The sequence below is a fragment of the Thermobia domestica genome, chromosome 2 (assembly GCF_964235325.1).
Source record: "Thermobia domestica chromosome 2, izTheDome1.hap1.1, whole genome shotgun sequence".
Lineage (NCBI taxonomy): Eukaryota > Metazoa > Arthropoda > Insecta > Zygentoma > Lepismatidae > Thermobia > Thermobia domestica.
In genome coordinates, this window is record NC_137455.1 from 351470617 (window position 1) to 351488320 (window position 17704).

The 17704-nt window shown below is 37.3% G+C and overlaps 1 protein-coding gene across 2 annotated transcripts in view; it reads left to right on the top strand.

Moving 5' to 3' along the window:
- Positions 1-12801, top strand: part of LOC145678770 (uncharacterized) — a 34312-nt gene extending 21511 nt beyond the window's left edge. For both annotated transcript variants that reach the window (XM_081749268.1, XM_081749266.1), the window contains exon 4: positions 7083-12801. In XM_081749268.1, the coding sequence (XP_081605394.1) occupies positions 7083-7610 (528 nt within the window). In that variant the 3' untranslated portion in view covers positions 7611-12801. The remainder of the gene's footprint in view (positions 1-7082) is intronic.
- The last annotated feature ends 4903 nt before the right edge of the window (positions 12802-17704 follow it).

A 17704-nucleotide genomic window follows, 5' to 3' on the forward strand; every position in this document is an offset into this window, starting at 1 on the left:
TGTACCAATGTCCTGGACTCCTAATCCCATCATAGGTTAATAACCGATCACGTGATCATAATGATTTACCCAATGAATGAGATACTATCCAATTACCAATTATTGATACGACAATAAGAAATGTACCCCTTCCAAATTTTAAGATTGGTACACAAATACACCTGTGTCTTATGAAAAAAGTAATAAATCCTGTACTTATTCAATAATAAAGCAGGTCAATAACCTTTAAATTTTGAATATTTGGCCATAAGAGGAACACCAATGGGTCCTAGAAAACGTTTACCAAATTTTGTTATTTGATAATTCCCAAATTTAAAAGGGAACATAAACATATAAAGGTAATAAACCATATAACGTGCTAAATACTTATCAAAGGGTCAATAACCTCCGAAATTTGATTTTTGGTAGTTCTTTACCTATGAAAAGGGAACGATGTGGACCATCCAAATTTATAGTGGTACATATTGGAGACCTGTACTATGATACCAAATGCTTATATTAAACAATTTCTAAAACCGAGTGGATGAGCCAAGATACCCCACCCAAATTTTTAAAGGGTGCGTCAATGTACCCATATCTTATGATAGGAAATGAACCTATATACATGACCATATAACCATATAAGGTAATAAAACCTCATCAAAGGGGAGAAATTGGGCCAAAAACCAAACACATGGTACAACATATTGTTTATGTTTATATTTTAGCAATTTTGTACCCCTAAAAGAGAACGATGTGGACCACCCAAATTTATCATGATACATGTTGAGGCATGTACTATGATACCGAATGCTCAAATTGGAAAATTTCCAAAATTTAAGGGGTTGGCCATGGTACCCCTTTCCAAAAATTTAAAGGGTGCATCAATGTACCCATGTCTTATAATAGGAAATGGACCAATATATACATGACCATATAACCATATAAGGTAATAGGACCTCATCCAAGGGGATAAATTGAGCCAAAACCAAACACGTGGTTGTACTAAAATTTGGCAATTGTGTACCCATGAAAGGGAACGAGGTGGACCACCCAAATTTATAGTAATTTATATTAGGGTCCTATACTATAATACCAAACATATAAAAGGGACAATTTCCAAAATTAAAGGGGTGGGTCAAAGTACCCCTCCCGGGTGCACAAATGTACCTATGTCTTATGATAGGAAATGAATCCCCATACGTGACCATATAACGTATAAGGTAATAGGACCTCGTCCAATGGAATAGATTAGGTAAAAAAACGAAACACGTGGTACAACGTATTGCTTACATTTATATTTTGGCAATTTTGTACCCCTAAAAGGGAACGAAATTACATTAATATATATTAGGGTCCTACACTATTATACCGAATGTTTAAATTGGGCAATTTCCAAAATTAAAGGGTGGTCCAAGGTACCCCTCCTGGGGGTGCATTAATATACCCATATCTTATAAAAGGTAATGAACCCCTGTATACGCCCATATAACGATATAGGATAATAACACCTCATCAAAGGTGATAAATTAGGTCAAAAGACCAAACACGTGGTTGTACTAAAATTTGGCAATTGTGTACCCATGAAAGGGAACAAGGTGGACCACCCAAATTTATAGTGATACATACTAGGGCTCTATACTATTATACCAAATGTTTAAATTGGGCAATTTCTAAAATTGAAGGGGTGGGCCAAGGTACCCCTCCCGGGGTGCACCAATATATCCATGTCTTATGAAAGGTAATAGACTCCTGTATACGCTCATATAAACATATAAGGTAATAGGAACTCATCCAATGGGGATAAATTAGGTCAAAACCAAACACGTGGTACTACGTATTGCTTACGTTTATATTTTGGCAATTTGGTACCCCTAAAAGGGAACGAGGTGGACCATCCAAATTTATCATAATACATATTAGGGTCCTATACTATAATACCAAATGTTTAAATTGGGCAATTTCCAAAATTTAAGGGGTGGGCCAAGGTACCCCTCCCAAATTTTTCAATGGGTGCATTAATATACCCATGTCTTATGAAAGGTAATGGACCCCTGTATACGCCCATATAACTATATAGGGTAATAACACCTCATCCAAGGGGATAAATTAGGTCAAAAACCTCCGAAATGTGAATTTTAGGCAATTTTTTACCCATGAAAGGGAACGACATTGACCCCCAATACTGATAGAGGTACATACTGTGGTCCTAGGCTACCATACCAAATTTTTAGATTTGGCAATTTCCAAAATTTAAGGGGGGTGGTCCTAGGTACCCCTGCCAAAATTTAGGGGGTGGGCCATGGTACCCCTGCCAAAATTTAGAGGGGGTGGTCCTAGGTACCCCTAGGTCATTGACCCCGGGCCACGGTCATTGACCTTTGACCTATGACGTCACAAAAATTTTTGCTGACTCGGCTCAATATACGGGGACCACTACTACTATACCCACAAATTACAGCTACGAAGCCACCATACCATGTCTTATATAAAATCACATAACTGCCTTACACGAAACGATATAGAAAATATATTGGTACCGTTTTATAGACCATAGTAAGATCGATATTTTTGTTACTATAATAGTTTCAGAATTTTTGATAATTATGGATTTATTCAGATTTAAAATTCAAAACATAAATATCATAAATATCTTTTTTTCAAGTTTGCTTCAATATATCTCAAACATGGCATCATAAACAGATACTGCAACTAACTATGTATAATTTGCAGTTAATTTACTTTACTTTGGGACAAAAACGACGGTTTTACCTCTATTCTGTGGGAAATTATACGCGTTTAAAAATTCTATTGAAAATTTCACGAGCGGTCATGTTGATGACTTCATAACTCGATCTACTGGAATGCCAGTTTGATTCCCCCCTCCCCCCTCACTATTGTTTGTGTATATGATCCAATGAATGAATCTGAAATGGTGGCCAAATTTTACACTCACGGTAACAAACTCAATTTAGCATAGGGATTCATACCTACTATAATGGAAAGTCCTTGGTATGTATACCACAAATAACAAACACTAAATTGTTGATCTTGAAGTAACATTCACTTAACGGTCCTGAACTGCGAATCCTCAGCAAACTGATGATGATGTAATGTGCGTCGACATACTTTTTATAAACTTGAAACATTTGCACGCACTCAAGAAATACATTCTTTATAATGAGAGTTGTGAATTAAAACTATGAAGTAACTTGCAACTTGTTACGATTCTGTCGAATAAAACTTTTTCGTTCCAGAATCCATTATATTAATCAGAAGAACAATTGAGGATGAGACTGTGGTAGGCTGCGGCAGGAGTAAATATAACCAAATGTTGCCCCTGAAACCGAACGGAAAATATGTGATCAAACTGACTTCAGTCTTATTTATGAAGAACTAATGATCATGCCTCTATTAAGAAAGTGACGACGTTTGGATAAATTTCTGATTGCGCTTTTTACATTAATTTGAAGATTCTGAATCCAACAAAACTATTTTTAGAATTATCCGTCTATGGGGTCACGAGAAAAACAACCTCAAAGTTGGGATCTTCGAGGTACTACTTGTGCTGATAGTAAAAGTGCCCATACTTCATTTATAATGCTTTTTTTTTGGGGGGGGGGGGGGTACTAATGCTGAATCCAGTGGAAGTATTTTTAAACATGTCCTTCATATAGTTACTACAGGGTATCTGGAAAGTTGCGGAACCTAAAATTTAGAGCATCAGAACTTATGAACCAGGAGTGCACATGAAATGAAACTACCACCTAGGGAAGGCCTATAAGTGTATATATTTTAGAGATAAAAACTATGAGGAGGGGGTTTGACATTAGTCTTCACAAATGCCAGAAACATACGAAGGTGATGAAGTATTATTATTATTATTATTATTATTATTATTATTATTATTATTATTATTATTATTATTATTATTATTATTATTATTATTAGGAAACGTGAAAATCACGAATTGGAGGCAGTTCTGGGATTGTTTGTGAACAAATGGGAATGTTAATGGATAGGCTGTATGGGAATGTAACGCTCTGAAGCAAGAACGACACTTCGGCACCAAGTGCAGACCTCCCACGGCCGTCATAAGAACACACATGTTTTCCGGCATTATGGCGTAATACGGCAACACTGACTGTACCAGACGATGTCAACACATGTGGTTGGCCACCAACTATCCTGCGGATAGACTGTTACTAACGTACGAGGAATTTGGAAATCATTGAGGAAAAGTAATGATCTACCTATCCCTGACAATGACTTCCTAAATGATTTGCAAATTTCTTGTTTGCTCAAGAATTATCGTCTGGAGTAACGGACTTAAATATGCACTAAAATTACAACCTGATAAGCATCCATGTTTTTAACTTGTTCGTATACGTTTCAATGACTTCTTGTCATCATCCTCAGTATATATCCAGTAAGGAATTTTTACCTTGTTTCGTGGGTTCACATTACATGAACATTCCTGTACCTTAGAAAAATAGCAGCCCACTTATAACGAACTCGGAAATAGTGAGTTGTTGGATATTACGAACATAAATGAAATGCCCGTTACACTGCCTATTTAAAATATGGAAAAAATGACCGTATATTACGAAAAATATTTTCCGTAAAGACCGCTTATAGCGAAGATTTTTGAACGGAATCAGTTTTTTTTTTCTTCTTTTGCTTGTGGATAACTCAGGTACCGCAAAACTGGTTTTCATAGCGCTTCTCGCTGTGCAAGCCAGGCATGACTCACTCCTTCCCTTCCCACAAACATCGTGTTCGTGGGTTTCCTCGGAGTTCTCCCGTTTACTCCCACTTTCTTAATTCCAGCATATCATTCGTTTCTCATCATCATCGTCTCCTTTAGCCTAGTCGGCATAACCGTGGGACGTAAAACTCGGAAATTTCATTTCATTTTAATGCCTGCCACTCGGATGACAGCAGAAATCGCCCGGGTGCAGATACTTCCGGCAACTCGCGTCCACCAGAGTTCAAGGTCCAGGTTAAATAAAAATTTGTTGTTTTCACTGGAGCTCATTGTGTTCGATGCGGAAAGTGAGTGAGTTGCATGTATCGGTAGCTGTAAGGTAGTTCAGTTGTGGAAAGCGTAAAGGAGGCTACGAAGGACGATGAAGCAGATTCCGATGTTGAGGGAGAAGTGGAAAATGTGAAATAACGCATGAGTTCCAAAGAAGCGATCCAAAGTTTGGAAAACCTGCAATGCTATCTTTTCGAACACAGCAACATGGTGCTGGTTAATGCATTTCGGGCATTTGAAGAAGCTGAAACTGCAGTGCTACGAACAGCAGAAACAGACATGGTTCAGGAGAAAATTATAGATACAACCCAATAAAAAAGAAGATACAACCCAATTAGTAAAATTATCTTCAGATGTAATGCTATACTGCTGTATATTCTTTTTTGAAACGTATCTGCTTGTTATCTAATTCATTGTTTTTTTCCATAATTCGAAAAAAAAAAAAAAAAATGTTTATGACGAAGTCCGAATATAAAGAACTCATTGTGTTGGTCCCTTGAAATTCGTTATAAGTGGGTTGCACTTTATGCTTCGTTGACACCAACACAACCGTAAATTTACTTTAAAATAAACCTACTGGAAAGATTAGTATTACCTAATTATGACTGCAAATGTGGCCTTCTGTTATACCTGTGGTCTAAACTCGGGAATAAAGAGCAACTGTTTGAATTAGCGTTCTCTCCAGGGTAGAATTTCGGAAGAACAGAATATTATAAAGCACTCCCTGTTGTATATCTCCTGATTCTCAGCAGCGTCTGTAGCTTTTAAAAACAGATTTGTATTTACACAGTCTCCAGTATTAATGATTAAAGATTCACATCTCAAGACGTTGCCTCCTATTTTATATTTAGTTGAAACTCGGATGGGTGCTTAAGTGAATTTTGAGATAAAATTTTATTATATTTTAAGTAAATTGGTTATGTCTAGGGCAATGAACTGAGTATTTTCCTAAAGCTATAAAGGCAGTAGACTCTAATTGTAAGACAGACAACTTTTTAGTTGTGTTCTATAAAATTCACGAACCACTTCCAGTAGATACAGAGAGAGGAGGATACTGTATTTGGGGAAAGAATAGATGAAGTAGAATATTCAAATTTCATTTCGTTAGAGAACGTAATCTTAACCATTATACACTGGACAGGGATTTGAACAAATCGTAGACTCTCACTGGAGGCCCTGGGGACACTCCTAGTTATCACAGAGGAATTGATACCTCGCTGCAAAGCTTATGGAACATTAATTCCAACGAGGTGCACTTGTGCAATTCCCCCTTGTTCGTAGAAGAAGAAAAAAACCTAAAAGATATGAAAAAAAAAAAAAAATAGAATTTGGGGACCTTGGCAACCCTTACAATCACTCTACGCTGTCAAAATGAAGCTAATGTGTATACTTACGACAATAATATTAAAATTGGTAGTCATTGCTGCAATACAAAGTAAGATGAAAATTTAGAACAAAATTCCTATAAAAACGCCCTGTATATCATCTTCAATCGGCTGTTGCAGACCTTCAAGTGGTTGGCCTTGGTGACGTCCCTAATTTTCAGTCATGATTCATACATCGTTGGAAAGCTTATGGATCAGGGATTCCAACGAGGTAACACTTGTGCAATTTCCAAGGTATTCGTAGAAGAAGAAACAATCAATCCTGAAAATGTAAGTGATGCCAAAAAACTGACTAAAAAAATTGGCCAACTTTGCCCCTCCCCCACCCACCTCCATATAAGCAACAACTACTTTTGTAGGGTTGTAGCGTGTAGTGGCTTCACATACCAATTTTTATGACTACCCTCAACGAGAATAATAGCCCCTTCAAAAAAAAAAAAAAAAAAAAAAAAAAAAAAAAAAAAAAAACGAACGTTACCCTCCTCCTCACCACTATAGTACCTATCACATACATAAAATGCATATCAGCGGCAACTTCATCTTTCAGGACACGTTGATATCAAAATTATCTTTCTTGCTTAATTAGAGGTTGAGGTATTAAAGTTTAAAGCCTTGACGCAACAGTTAAGTCCTTCGGCGTTTAAAGGTTAACACAAATAAATCTATTTTCTATTTCTCAGGTAACAACTGTACAATGTCTCAACAAATGGAAGAACCTGCTAAAGTCTTACAGATCAGTGTTAGACAACATGAAACGAGGTGGGAAAGGTGCTGTGAAATTCCAGTTTTTTGACATCTTGTACGAGATCGTTGGTGAAAAAGCACCCGTTACGTCTGCCGTTCCAGAAGCTTCAATTGAACTTTCCGTAAGTGCAAGCAGTAGTTGTACTACCACCACTTCAACCGCCAATTCAGTGATCACGCCATCCCCTTGTACAGCAGGTGAACCCCAGCAGTCGTCAAGTGAAGCTAAAGACCTCATTCAAAAGTTTATTCAAACGTATAACAATCCAAATAAGAAAAAGGGACAGTTGGCAGCATTTGTTTACGATTATTTTACAAGGAAAGAAGAGAGACAACGGCAGTGGGAGGAAGAGCGGGAACAAAGGCATGAAGAAAAAGAAAGGCGAAGAGAAGAGCGACACAAGAAGAAAATGGAGTTAGAGCAGAAAAAGTTACAGTTGTTATCAGAGTTATTAAAGAAATGATAGTTCTTTTAGTTAGTCGTTGACATACAAGATTATTGATATCATCCGTTTGAAAAAGGGACATGTGAGTAAGTTTTCTGTGAGAATAAGGCAGAGGATTTTTGTCTTAAGTATGAGTCAGAAAGAAAAGTTACATAATAAAAGGGCATGAGTCTTCCATAATGCAAGAGTAAGAACTTTAATAGTGGCAATTATTTATGTACAAGTGATATAGAAAGGATACAGCAGTGAAACTTACTATTTTCCAATGTTGCCTTAAGTTTTGTGTGCAAATCACAGTAGATCGGTTTATCTAGCATATCTGTTAATGATTCGAATGGAGCGGCCTATTCCTTGGAAAATCTCTAAAATATTTTGGAAACCCGCAGTTTGGGATAAAGAATGACACAGTAGCTTCTTCCTTCATATTGGAAATGAAATTACAGTCCCAAGGGCTCGAGTTCGGAGAGTATAGTGGATGGTGGAACCCTTCTCGGTTTGGAGCGTAAATCAGCCAAAGAATGTTGCAGTACTTGCCACCGAGCGTTGTCCTGCCAAGTGATGGGAGGATTATGCAGAAAGTGTCGTAACAGTTGTCTCTGATTATATTTAAAAAGTGAACAGTAATTCTTTCGTGGTTACATTCAACCTTTAACATCCTGGTTGTGCATTTTTAGTCCGCCAGCTCACATAAGATACTTTTCTTTTTATCATGGCGCTTGCGCGGGGCGCGTGGGAAATCAGAGATGATTTGCTGTGAGGTAGGTTAGCTAGCGATGTAACAATGAGATATATGCAACATTCACTATTTCCATGTCAAGGCATATGTTGCCACTATTAAAGTTTCAACTTTTATGCAATTTACATACTATAGCATTCAGCATCAGTGCCGCACTATCTTGTCTGGGATAGTTGTTTGACTTTTGCAAGCCGAGAACAACCAGTATTTGAAGTCAGCATTGTTATCGTATGGAAGTATTATTAAATAAAAAATGATCGGATAAACAGTACACGCAATGACGTCATATATTTTAGTAAAGAAGAGAAAAAAAAGTGAAATGAAGATTCTCTTTGAGATAAATACTCCTGCCATCAAAGTTACATCTTCGTTTAAAGTGAAATTTCAACAATTGCTTCCGTCTATTATTTTTTAATATCTTGATTTTAATTTCCATAATATTACGCAGGAACATGATACCAAAGAAACTAGATATTTTGTATAGCATTGGGTAGTGGGCCCAGCAATTGACATGTTAAGGTTTCATATGAATATTTCACTGTATACTTACGTAATGTAGCTTACAACAAACATTGTAAGGGTTGCATTTCCTCGAGAAGACTATGAGTGAATGACACAACATAATATTTTCTCAAATATGTTTGTTTTAGTAAATACAGAAACAATAATCAAATAGTACGTGAGGGTACCAGTAATTGAGAATATACAGTTTTTGTTTACCCCAGTAATTGACAGTGAACCAGTAATTGACAGTTTGTTAAAACAATATTTTACACATAAAAGCAGTAACAACACGAAATCTACAAGTAACACTTTGTAAGGAAGACCCTTGAGTGTATTATTATAACGGATTTTCGTAAAGAAATAATAAATTTTACTACAAGATTGTTGATGTTTTATCACATCATACAGGGTTTACATTCTTGTTTTATGTGTCTGCTACAGCCTACAGTGCAGGACTCCTTTCATACAGTCTATCTCCAATCAATCTTATCTACCTTAGCTTAATTCTATCCTTACTAACTTAGATTTTTTAATTATAGTCAACGATACGCAAGCTTGAGTTTGCAAATTTGATCTGGTTCAACTTGGAATGGACAATTGCCTTTGAGGGAAACAGGGCCGATGAATATGCGAGAAGTAGATCTTTATCTTTAGCCTCCAGAATAAGCCAAACGAAAGAATACCCTGCAGTTTCTTTTAGGAACTTCATGTTTGATTTCTTGCGGTCTGTGGAAAGAACCCGTCCAATAAAATAATACTCCTAGTAAAACACTGCGTAGTAACTTCCAGCGTATGTCCTGCAAGTGTTTAACGTTCGCAAATCTGCTGAACCTATTTTTCGGATTGATCTGAATCAGAAACCACACAATCGTACATTGAGTCTTCACAGAGTTCATCAGTTGACACCCCTAATTCACTTGAAGAATTAATTACGTGTGTGTGTGTGTGTGTGTGTGTGTGTGTGTGTGTGTGTGTGTGTGTGTGTGTGCGGCTTGTTTGTAGGTTTATTAGATTTCTTCTTACCTGACGTTTTTGTTTCTTTTCTTTCTCATTTTCTTCTGGGATTTTAGGACTTAGATTTCTGGGCTTTCGGCATCTGACCATTTAGCCCGTCAGTTTGAGGGATGACGTCCCTCGGCGAGCACACTATCCGGGAAAGGGAAGGAAGGAAGCGGTCTGGAACTTATAAGTAGGTATGGGTTTGCCTGGTGTGAATGAGGAAAACCCGTTTTACACTTTTTCGGCCAAGTGCCCCCACCGGGAATCGAACCCGGGACCTCTCGCACTGAAGGCGAGAGCGCCAGCGACTACGCTGCGCGGGCCCACTCATTTTCTTCTGTTCTTCATTCTTCATTGTTCTTTCTTTGTCTTTTATGTGCTTTCTTTCTCTGAAAGTATTTTTTTCCACCTGGAAGAAGTGACGGCTGCGGGTACATTCCCAGGATTTTTTTTCTGTTGTTTGTGTCTTTGGGTTCTAGCCAAAACAAAGCTTTTAAAGGGAGAACTCACTGAAGAATTTGTGGTTTCTTGTATAACATTTACAGCGACTTGGTTAGGTGACTCAGGCTCAGGTTGTCACCGTGGATGTTAAATTCTCTGCCGAGAATGTTAAATTATCTACCGAGGATGCACAGAACGGTTTTGAATTTTCTCCAGAATAGATAGTTCTGCTGAGTGAAAATATGTTGGCTGCTAAACAGTTATTTTGTTTGTTCCACCATGGATCTCCATTAAACGATGAGATCTGTAGATCGTTCGAGACCTTGCCATTCTAAATCTTCTTTTAATCTCTTAGGAGAAAGATCGAGTTTTTTATATAATCGATAAGAATTTCCAAGTTTTTACGTTTTTGGCCTAACCTTGTGGGGAGCTTCCTTATATGTAATGGAACACTTGGTGTGTAATCAACTTTTTTTTTTTTTTTTTTTTTTTTTTTTTAAATCAAACGGTGAAATACCAGATCGTCTAAACCCAATAATAACAGTTTCTTCAGTCACAAAAAAAGAACGGTCTCGAACAGTGGGGTACAGTTTCCTTTAATTAACAGCTGGTTAGGGTTTTCTAATTTCCATTTATATATAATCATTTTTCAATTGTACTTTATAGGTTTAAGTACACTAACGTCACATGGTGAGTTATATGTGTAGTGTTGGGGGATAACGCTACTAACTTAATGCCATAATCTGAATAAAACTCATTTAGATAAATTGTTAAATGTGATTTGTGTCCATGAATGGAAAGAATAACAGGCAGCCTCACCTTTTTGTTTTACATGCCATAGGTGAAGTACATTGATGATATATTCGTAGAATGTCCGACCACTTTCACTTTTACCAAGTGCCCATGAGTCTGAAGCCTTCTCAGCAGTTTCACTTGGTAGGCGAATATAGTGGAAGACAAGAAATGAAGGAAGTATTTCACTACTAGCTCAGACAGTAATGAGAACTATTAGGGACTCTTTTGTCAAAATCTGCTGACAATTTATACGTTTCCGTCACCTCTTGGGCCCAAGTTTACCAGTATTTGGACTTAACTGAAACGAAGTTTCGCTGGTGTTGAAAATCCAGGATGGATCTTTCAAAGCTTCGATAAGTAATTTCGTTTGTAAATACTCGTAAATTTCAGTAAACCATTGTCGTAATATGTTCACGGATACCACTGCACGGCTTTATGTCAGCGCTTCAGGCGTTCGTGTGGTTATTTCTGGGTGACGCCGAAAAAAAAAAAAAAAAGTTGAAACCAATGTTGTTTTTGAACGGATTCTTCCTGCATGTTGACACCATAATTTTTTGTACAGCAGTAAATAGGTCTCCCTTCACTAAGGGAATCCGTGCTGTACCTATTTCTGTTACCGTTGAACCAAGGTATTTTCTTCTTTACCTGTTAAAACTGGCGAAGGTCCCATGTTTCTCGACGTTCCGGCGTTTCTCCTTTGACGTAGTTCATTAGCGTACTTCGTGGAACACTGTACCGTCTGCTTGGTGCTGCGGAAAATACACTATTTGTTTCCATGTCTTCTATACGCTCTTCATGTTTTCTTCAGAATACTTAAAAAGGAGTTTCTTCCCGTCCAAATGGACGTCACATTTCTTCCCCATTTTGGCTTTTGTCTAATTCTAAAAATATGTAATAAACACATTTAGCAAATCCAATCCCAAATTAACACAAAATTAGTAATTGGCACCTAAGACCCAGAAATTGTCAGCCCATGTCCATTACTGGGAAATCGCAAGGGAATGCAACCCCGACTGTCTACGATAATATGTAGAATGTAATCATGAAGCAAATAACATTGCTCTAATATGAACTCACATAAAAATCTATGCCACCGCTCTCAATTAATAGTTTAGGTTAAAATTTTGCGACCCACTAATTGACACCCACCAGTACGCCACGCTTATGTTTCACGAGGGCATTTTAACCACACAGTTGTGTTTTTACATCCCTAAAAGCATTACATAAATGTTGTAGGGTGTATCACATTAAGAATATATGAAATGTAAATGGATTAATAATTTTCTTATCTCGTCTTTTATTAAGGTTTATGATGTGGCTCGTTGGAAAACAAGGATAACACGTTTTCATATAAAATGACTACGACATCTGCTGGCCGGTAGCAGACAAATGGATAATTACTAAAGTCCTAAAGATGACAATAGATGCGAGCAAAATAGTACTACCTTATTTTAGATTACTATCGCCCGAGTGTTAATCACTGGGTACGTCTCAGTTAGAGAATCTACTACACTAATTGGAGGAAACAAACGATTTTATATCGCACCAGTTCCTCTATAGGTGCGAATTTAATATTATACGAAGATTGAAAAAAAAAAAAACAACAAAAAAAACAAAAAAAAAAAAAAAAAAGAACGACTAGACTGGTAGTCCAGCCAGAATCTCTGGCTTATCGTGCTGATTCGGTAACCCTTATGTTGTCCAGATAATGATTCCTGAGTACCAGTGGTTAAACATCACCTCGAAAGTGATGGAATATATGGATGTTCAGGGAGTGGACGGGGTAGTGCAGCTGTTAATGCATCGGCGCTCACTCTTTCTATGTTTATCATGTCTTTTATTTATTTATTTATTTTGTTTTAGTTCCGTAAATTGCATAGCGCTTATGTTTGGGTGGCCTTATTGGTATGGTTATGCTTAAGGCTTATTCATGAAAATTTATTTGGAATGTGTTGCGAGAGATTTTAGTAACCTAAACATAATCAAACTCTCTACTATACTCCTGATTGTAAATTTTTTATAATATGAATTAAAACATAATAATTCTGGGCATGATCAAAAGGTATAAACTTCAATGTCTGATTAATTTAATGATTCTGATTATTCGTTATGTATGGCGTCTGTGAAGTATTTATGTGTTGAAATGCATGGCAGTTGACAGATCTCAATTAAACACGTATCTGATTATTTCCAAGTGATATGAATGACCTATAACTTGGTCACTTAAGAGCACAATGCTCAGCACAAGTACTTTAAATAATATCTTAGTTGGAATCCTCAGAGATAGCTGCTGTTTGATATTGATTGTCACTCTTTCGAACTTCATAAGATGTTCACGGATAAAGTTAGGTCATTGTCGATGATGTCCGGAGTTTGAAGTTACGATATAATTCCAGTCTTAGAGCAACATAGCGATAACATGCGATATAAAATCCAGTTACACACTATGTCATCCCGAAAGTGTCTTAATATTTTATACTTTTATTTTTGCTGAGGTTCTTATCTCAAGTGCTTGTGGTTATGACGTGGATCCACGTACTCGAATGACTAACCCAGAAATCCCGGTTCATTTACAGATCGGAATTTGATAGAAATCTGTCAATGCAGGCTTTACATAATGAGGAAGTTCATTATGTAAATCAAGTGGTCTTCAGCACATAAAGCAAATTCACAGACGAGATTATATAATAATTCTTAACATTTTAAAATGATTTTTCTAACATGAAATTAATAATTGGCCGGTTATATTGGTAATTATTGTAGAATGTATTTGACAGATAAATTTCTGTTTGTATAGGACCAGGCAGGGAAATTGACGGTCTTTGAAATCAGTACAAGGTTGTAATGTGAAACAAAACAAAATTTATTTTCGTTGCTTACAGTAAATAAAATGGCATATATGAATCATAACAAACAAACAAACAAACAAAAACTTTAAAATGGTGTCATCCAAATAAGAACCATCTTTATAAATATACTCTCGCAGCTTCCCACTAAGATTTTGCACATCATATTGCATTGCCTGGTTGAAAGGTAAGTGCCTGTATCGAAACGCTGACGGTAGTAGTAGTCAGATTTGAGGCTTGCAGGATTTTCACTATAGTCCACGTCACCCGAATTGGCGTGTGGCATGAGCCAATAAGCTCGCTGTGTGCTGTTACTAAACCTTCAGGGAGGAATCTAATCATTCATAATTGATTTTATTCGTATTTGTGGATAGTTAATAATGATTAGATTCTTTCCTGAAGGTTTAGTAACAGCGCACTGCAAGCTTATTGGCTAATCCCACAAGCCAATTCAGGTGACGTGGACTATAGACATGTAATTCCATTTCAGTGGGCATGGAGTTATTGAGTGATGTATAGCGTGTTTTCGATGTGAAAACATTTCTTTAAAAATGTCGAACGTGTATATAATAAATAAAAGCGTTTTTATCGTACGTTTGTGTATTTTTTTCTATTATTTTTGCTTACCTATAATTTCGATCTCCAATAGTGCTGGAATCATCGTCAGGGTTAAATATATTAGAGGAAAATATTAAACTAAAAACTGGATCGTATATCTTAGTGCTAATTTTAGACTACTTTTTGCTAAATCTGTAAGATTTAGGAATTAGACTGAAGAATCGTGTATTTATATATCTGATATGAATACAGAAAAAGCTGTTTCCAGTAATATTAGTGCTGGAGAGTGTGAGTCTCCAATATGGTAAGTGTAATATTCAGTACTAAGCTTCTTCGGTTGTGCCTTGTCCCGCGCGTTATTACTGTTGTAAAAGTCCAAAGTGTGATTGTTTTTCGAAGTTCGTGATACTGTAGCGTCCTTCGTTTGCAATAGTGAATAACAATTGTAGTATTGTAAGTATTCGTCTCACTTGTACAGAGGTGGTTTCCGATCTATGGTAACAAAAGTAATCATGCCTTATCTTTTGGAGTACCACCACCATCGACGATGTTCTATGTGATCGCCGTAAGTTCAGGCTATCACTCTGCAGCGGAGTTTAGGGAGGTGACTGAAGACCTTTTACTTTTGGTGCATGCGTTCCCTGTTTCAATTCCAGTTTGTGGAATTGGTCTTTACGGTGGACAAACATTGTGTGCGTGGGTTTATCTGTTCCCCCCCCCCCACTTTATTCAGTCCACCATTTAATTCATTCTTAACATCACTATCTCTTTTAACCTACATGGCATGGCATATGGCATATTGCAACGGAGTTTCTAATGGAGCAAGCTGATGCTTCTCCCCACTTAAAGGCGACGTCTTGCTTAACCAGATTGGTTAACGGTCGGACAAGTTTACTTAAATTTGGAACGAATTTACGATTTTAGGGAATTAAACCGACAAATAGTTCCATTTCTATTGCTGTAATAGGTTAAGGATACTTTACAAATTTCTCAAGTAAGCTAGGGTCTGGTTCCAAAGCTTCGCTCGTTATTAAGTGCCTTAAGTACGTCACGTGTTTTCGTAAGAATTCACATTGGTCTAGTGTACACACTTAATTACCCTCAGTGTTTCTATACTTGGTACAATTGTACCAAATTCAGCCCTTTTTGTCATTAATAGGCCCGTTGGTACCACGTTGGCATTTTCAGCCGCTTTTATGAAAAAATTGGTACAATTCTATCCAATTCAGCTCCGTTTAAGAAATATTTGTCACATTTTCAAAAGTATCAGTAAGACTTTTCCTACATCTCATGTTACTCATACTGTGTGCTGGACTCGTAAAAAATGCTGTTGAACATTCTTCTGGGACGTTGCACCGCATAACGCTACAAACTTTGTGCGGAAGATTCGTAATTCGAACTATACCTGGAAATAAATGACGCTAGATGGGCGCATCCGCACCGCGCATGAAGAAGACGAGAAATATGGATATAATACTGTTTAGTTTATTGGTCACTTTGAAATAGAGCGCGTTTGGTTTCCGTACAAAACATACCGAAGATAGTAAATGTTTTCCCTTTTAATTTGCGGCCTCTGTTATACTTCTTACATGCGAGAAAAGTTTCATCTACTTCCACGATTTTTCAGAGTTCTCCTATTTGGATGTTTTTAAAAAAATAATTTTTAAAAAGAGCACTTTCTTGATTTGAACTCTTGGAAGAGAAGGAGGGAATGTTCTAGAACTTTACGTCTATTAGTTTCGTGTTATAAAGCCATGTAGGCCTATTACTCTGGTATGAAGTAATGAATTCAGCCCTTTTTTGTTTTAGTTTGGTAAATTTTTCAGCCCACTCCAAAGCTAGGACTGTGGCAACACTGCCAACCCGTAAGTCTAACCGATTCTTATGGCCAGCTTATTTTAGTGAATCAGAGTGAATTAATTGACTAACCGAAATTATTCCCTTTGCCCGTCACTAGGATACCAGTAGCGATGTCGATACCATTACTTCAAGAATGCTAGGAATCGCGAAAGCGACTACAACCAGCACTCTTTCATAAGAAAAATAAATAAATAAAAAAACACGCGTCCGTAACAAGCAATATTTAGAAATATGACGGACAGCCACGGTCAAATTAATATATTCAACTGTTTAGAATTCAGTTTATACAACTTGTCCCTTGTGACAGTTGCTTTCGTCTATTTTTTCCCTTCCTGCACGTGGTCATAACAATCAGCCAAGAAGGACTGTTTCTATGGCAACAGCACGTTCAGCCAATTATAGTGGCTCATTTCTCTCGCTTTGCAGTGGTGAACATTCCACCCTCTCCGCACGTTGCCAGTTTGAATATAAACAAATGCACATTGTTTTAGTCGGATGTCAGCGTGAGTAGTGCACCTGCTGGTTACTGAAAGCATTCGTTTTAGTTCTCTTTTGTGTCATTTAATTTTATAAAACTGAGATTTACTTGCTGTGAATAATTTCGTGTTTCATGTGTACGGTACTTCAGTGTTTAGTGCATTATTTATTTCTGATTCTCTCTCTCTCTCTCTCTCTCTTTTTTTTTTTTGTGTGTGTGTGTGTGTGTGTGTATATGTGTATGTATGTATGTATGTATGTATGTATGTATGTATGTATGTATGTATGTCCCGAAATGGATGAAGTGGGAGAAAGTTCAAATCCTGTTCGTCGAAGAAGGGGGCGACGAAGAATTCACTCGCCTGTAAAGAAATATTCAAAAATTGGACAGGGTGTCGCTTTACGAGGCCAAGCTCGTGAGATGATGTGTTCACTACGCGAATACTTTGGTGGTCCTCTTATCGATGTAAATCGAGTTACAGAAAGGACAGCAGCTGCCCTTAAAATTAGCAGAAAAACAGTGTCGAGAATTGGAAAAAAATAAGGAAAGAGGAGGAACTTGAGGAGAAGGAAGAACAAGGAAAGGACGAGCCTGGACCATCGCAGGTACTGCTTGAAACTCCAGGAAAACATCCATATGAAAAGGTCACAAATCTCGATTCATTCCAGCGGGATGCCCTTCGTCGCTACATTTACCCTTATTATATGCGCAAGGAGCATCCTACATTAAGCAAGTCCAAGCCAGCCTTAAAGAAGCGAACTTGATCCACGGAAGTAAGTTCTCGCTTAGAAGCTGTCTCATAGATCTGGGGTTCGAATTTAACAAATTCTCCAAACGCACAGTGCTGATGGAAAGAAGTGACATCGTGGCTTGGCGTTGTCGGTACCTCAGAGCT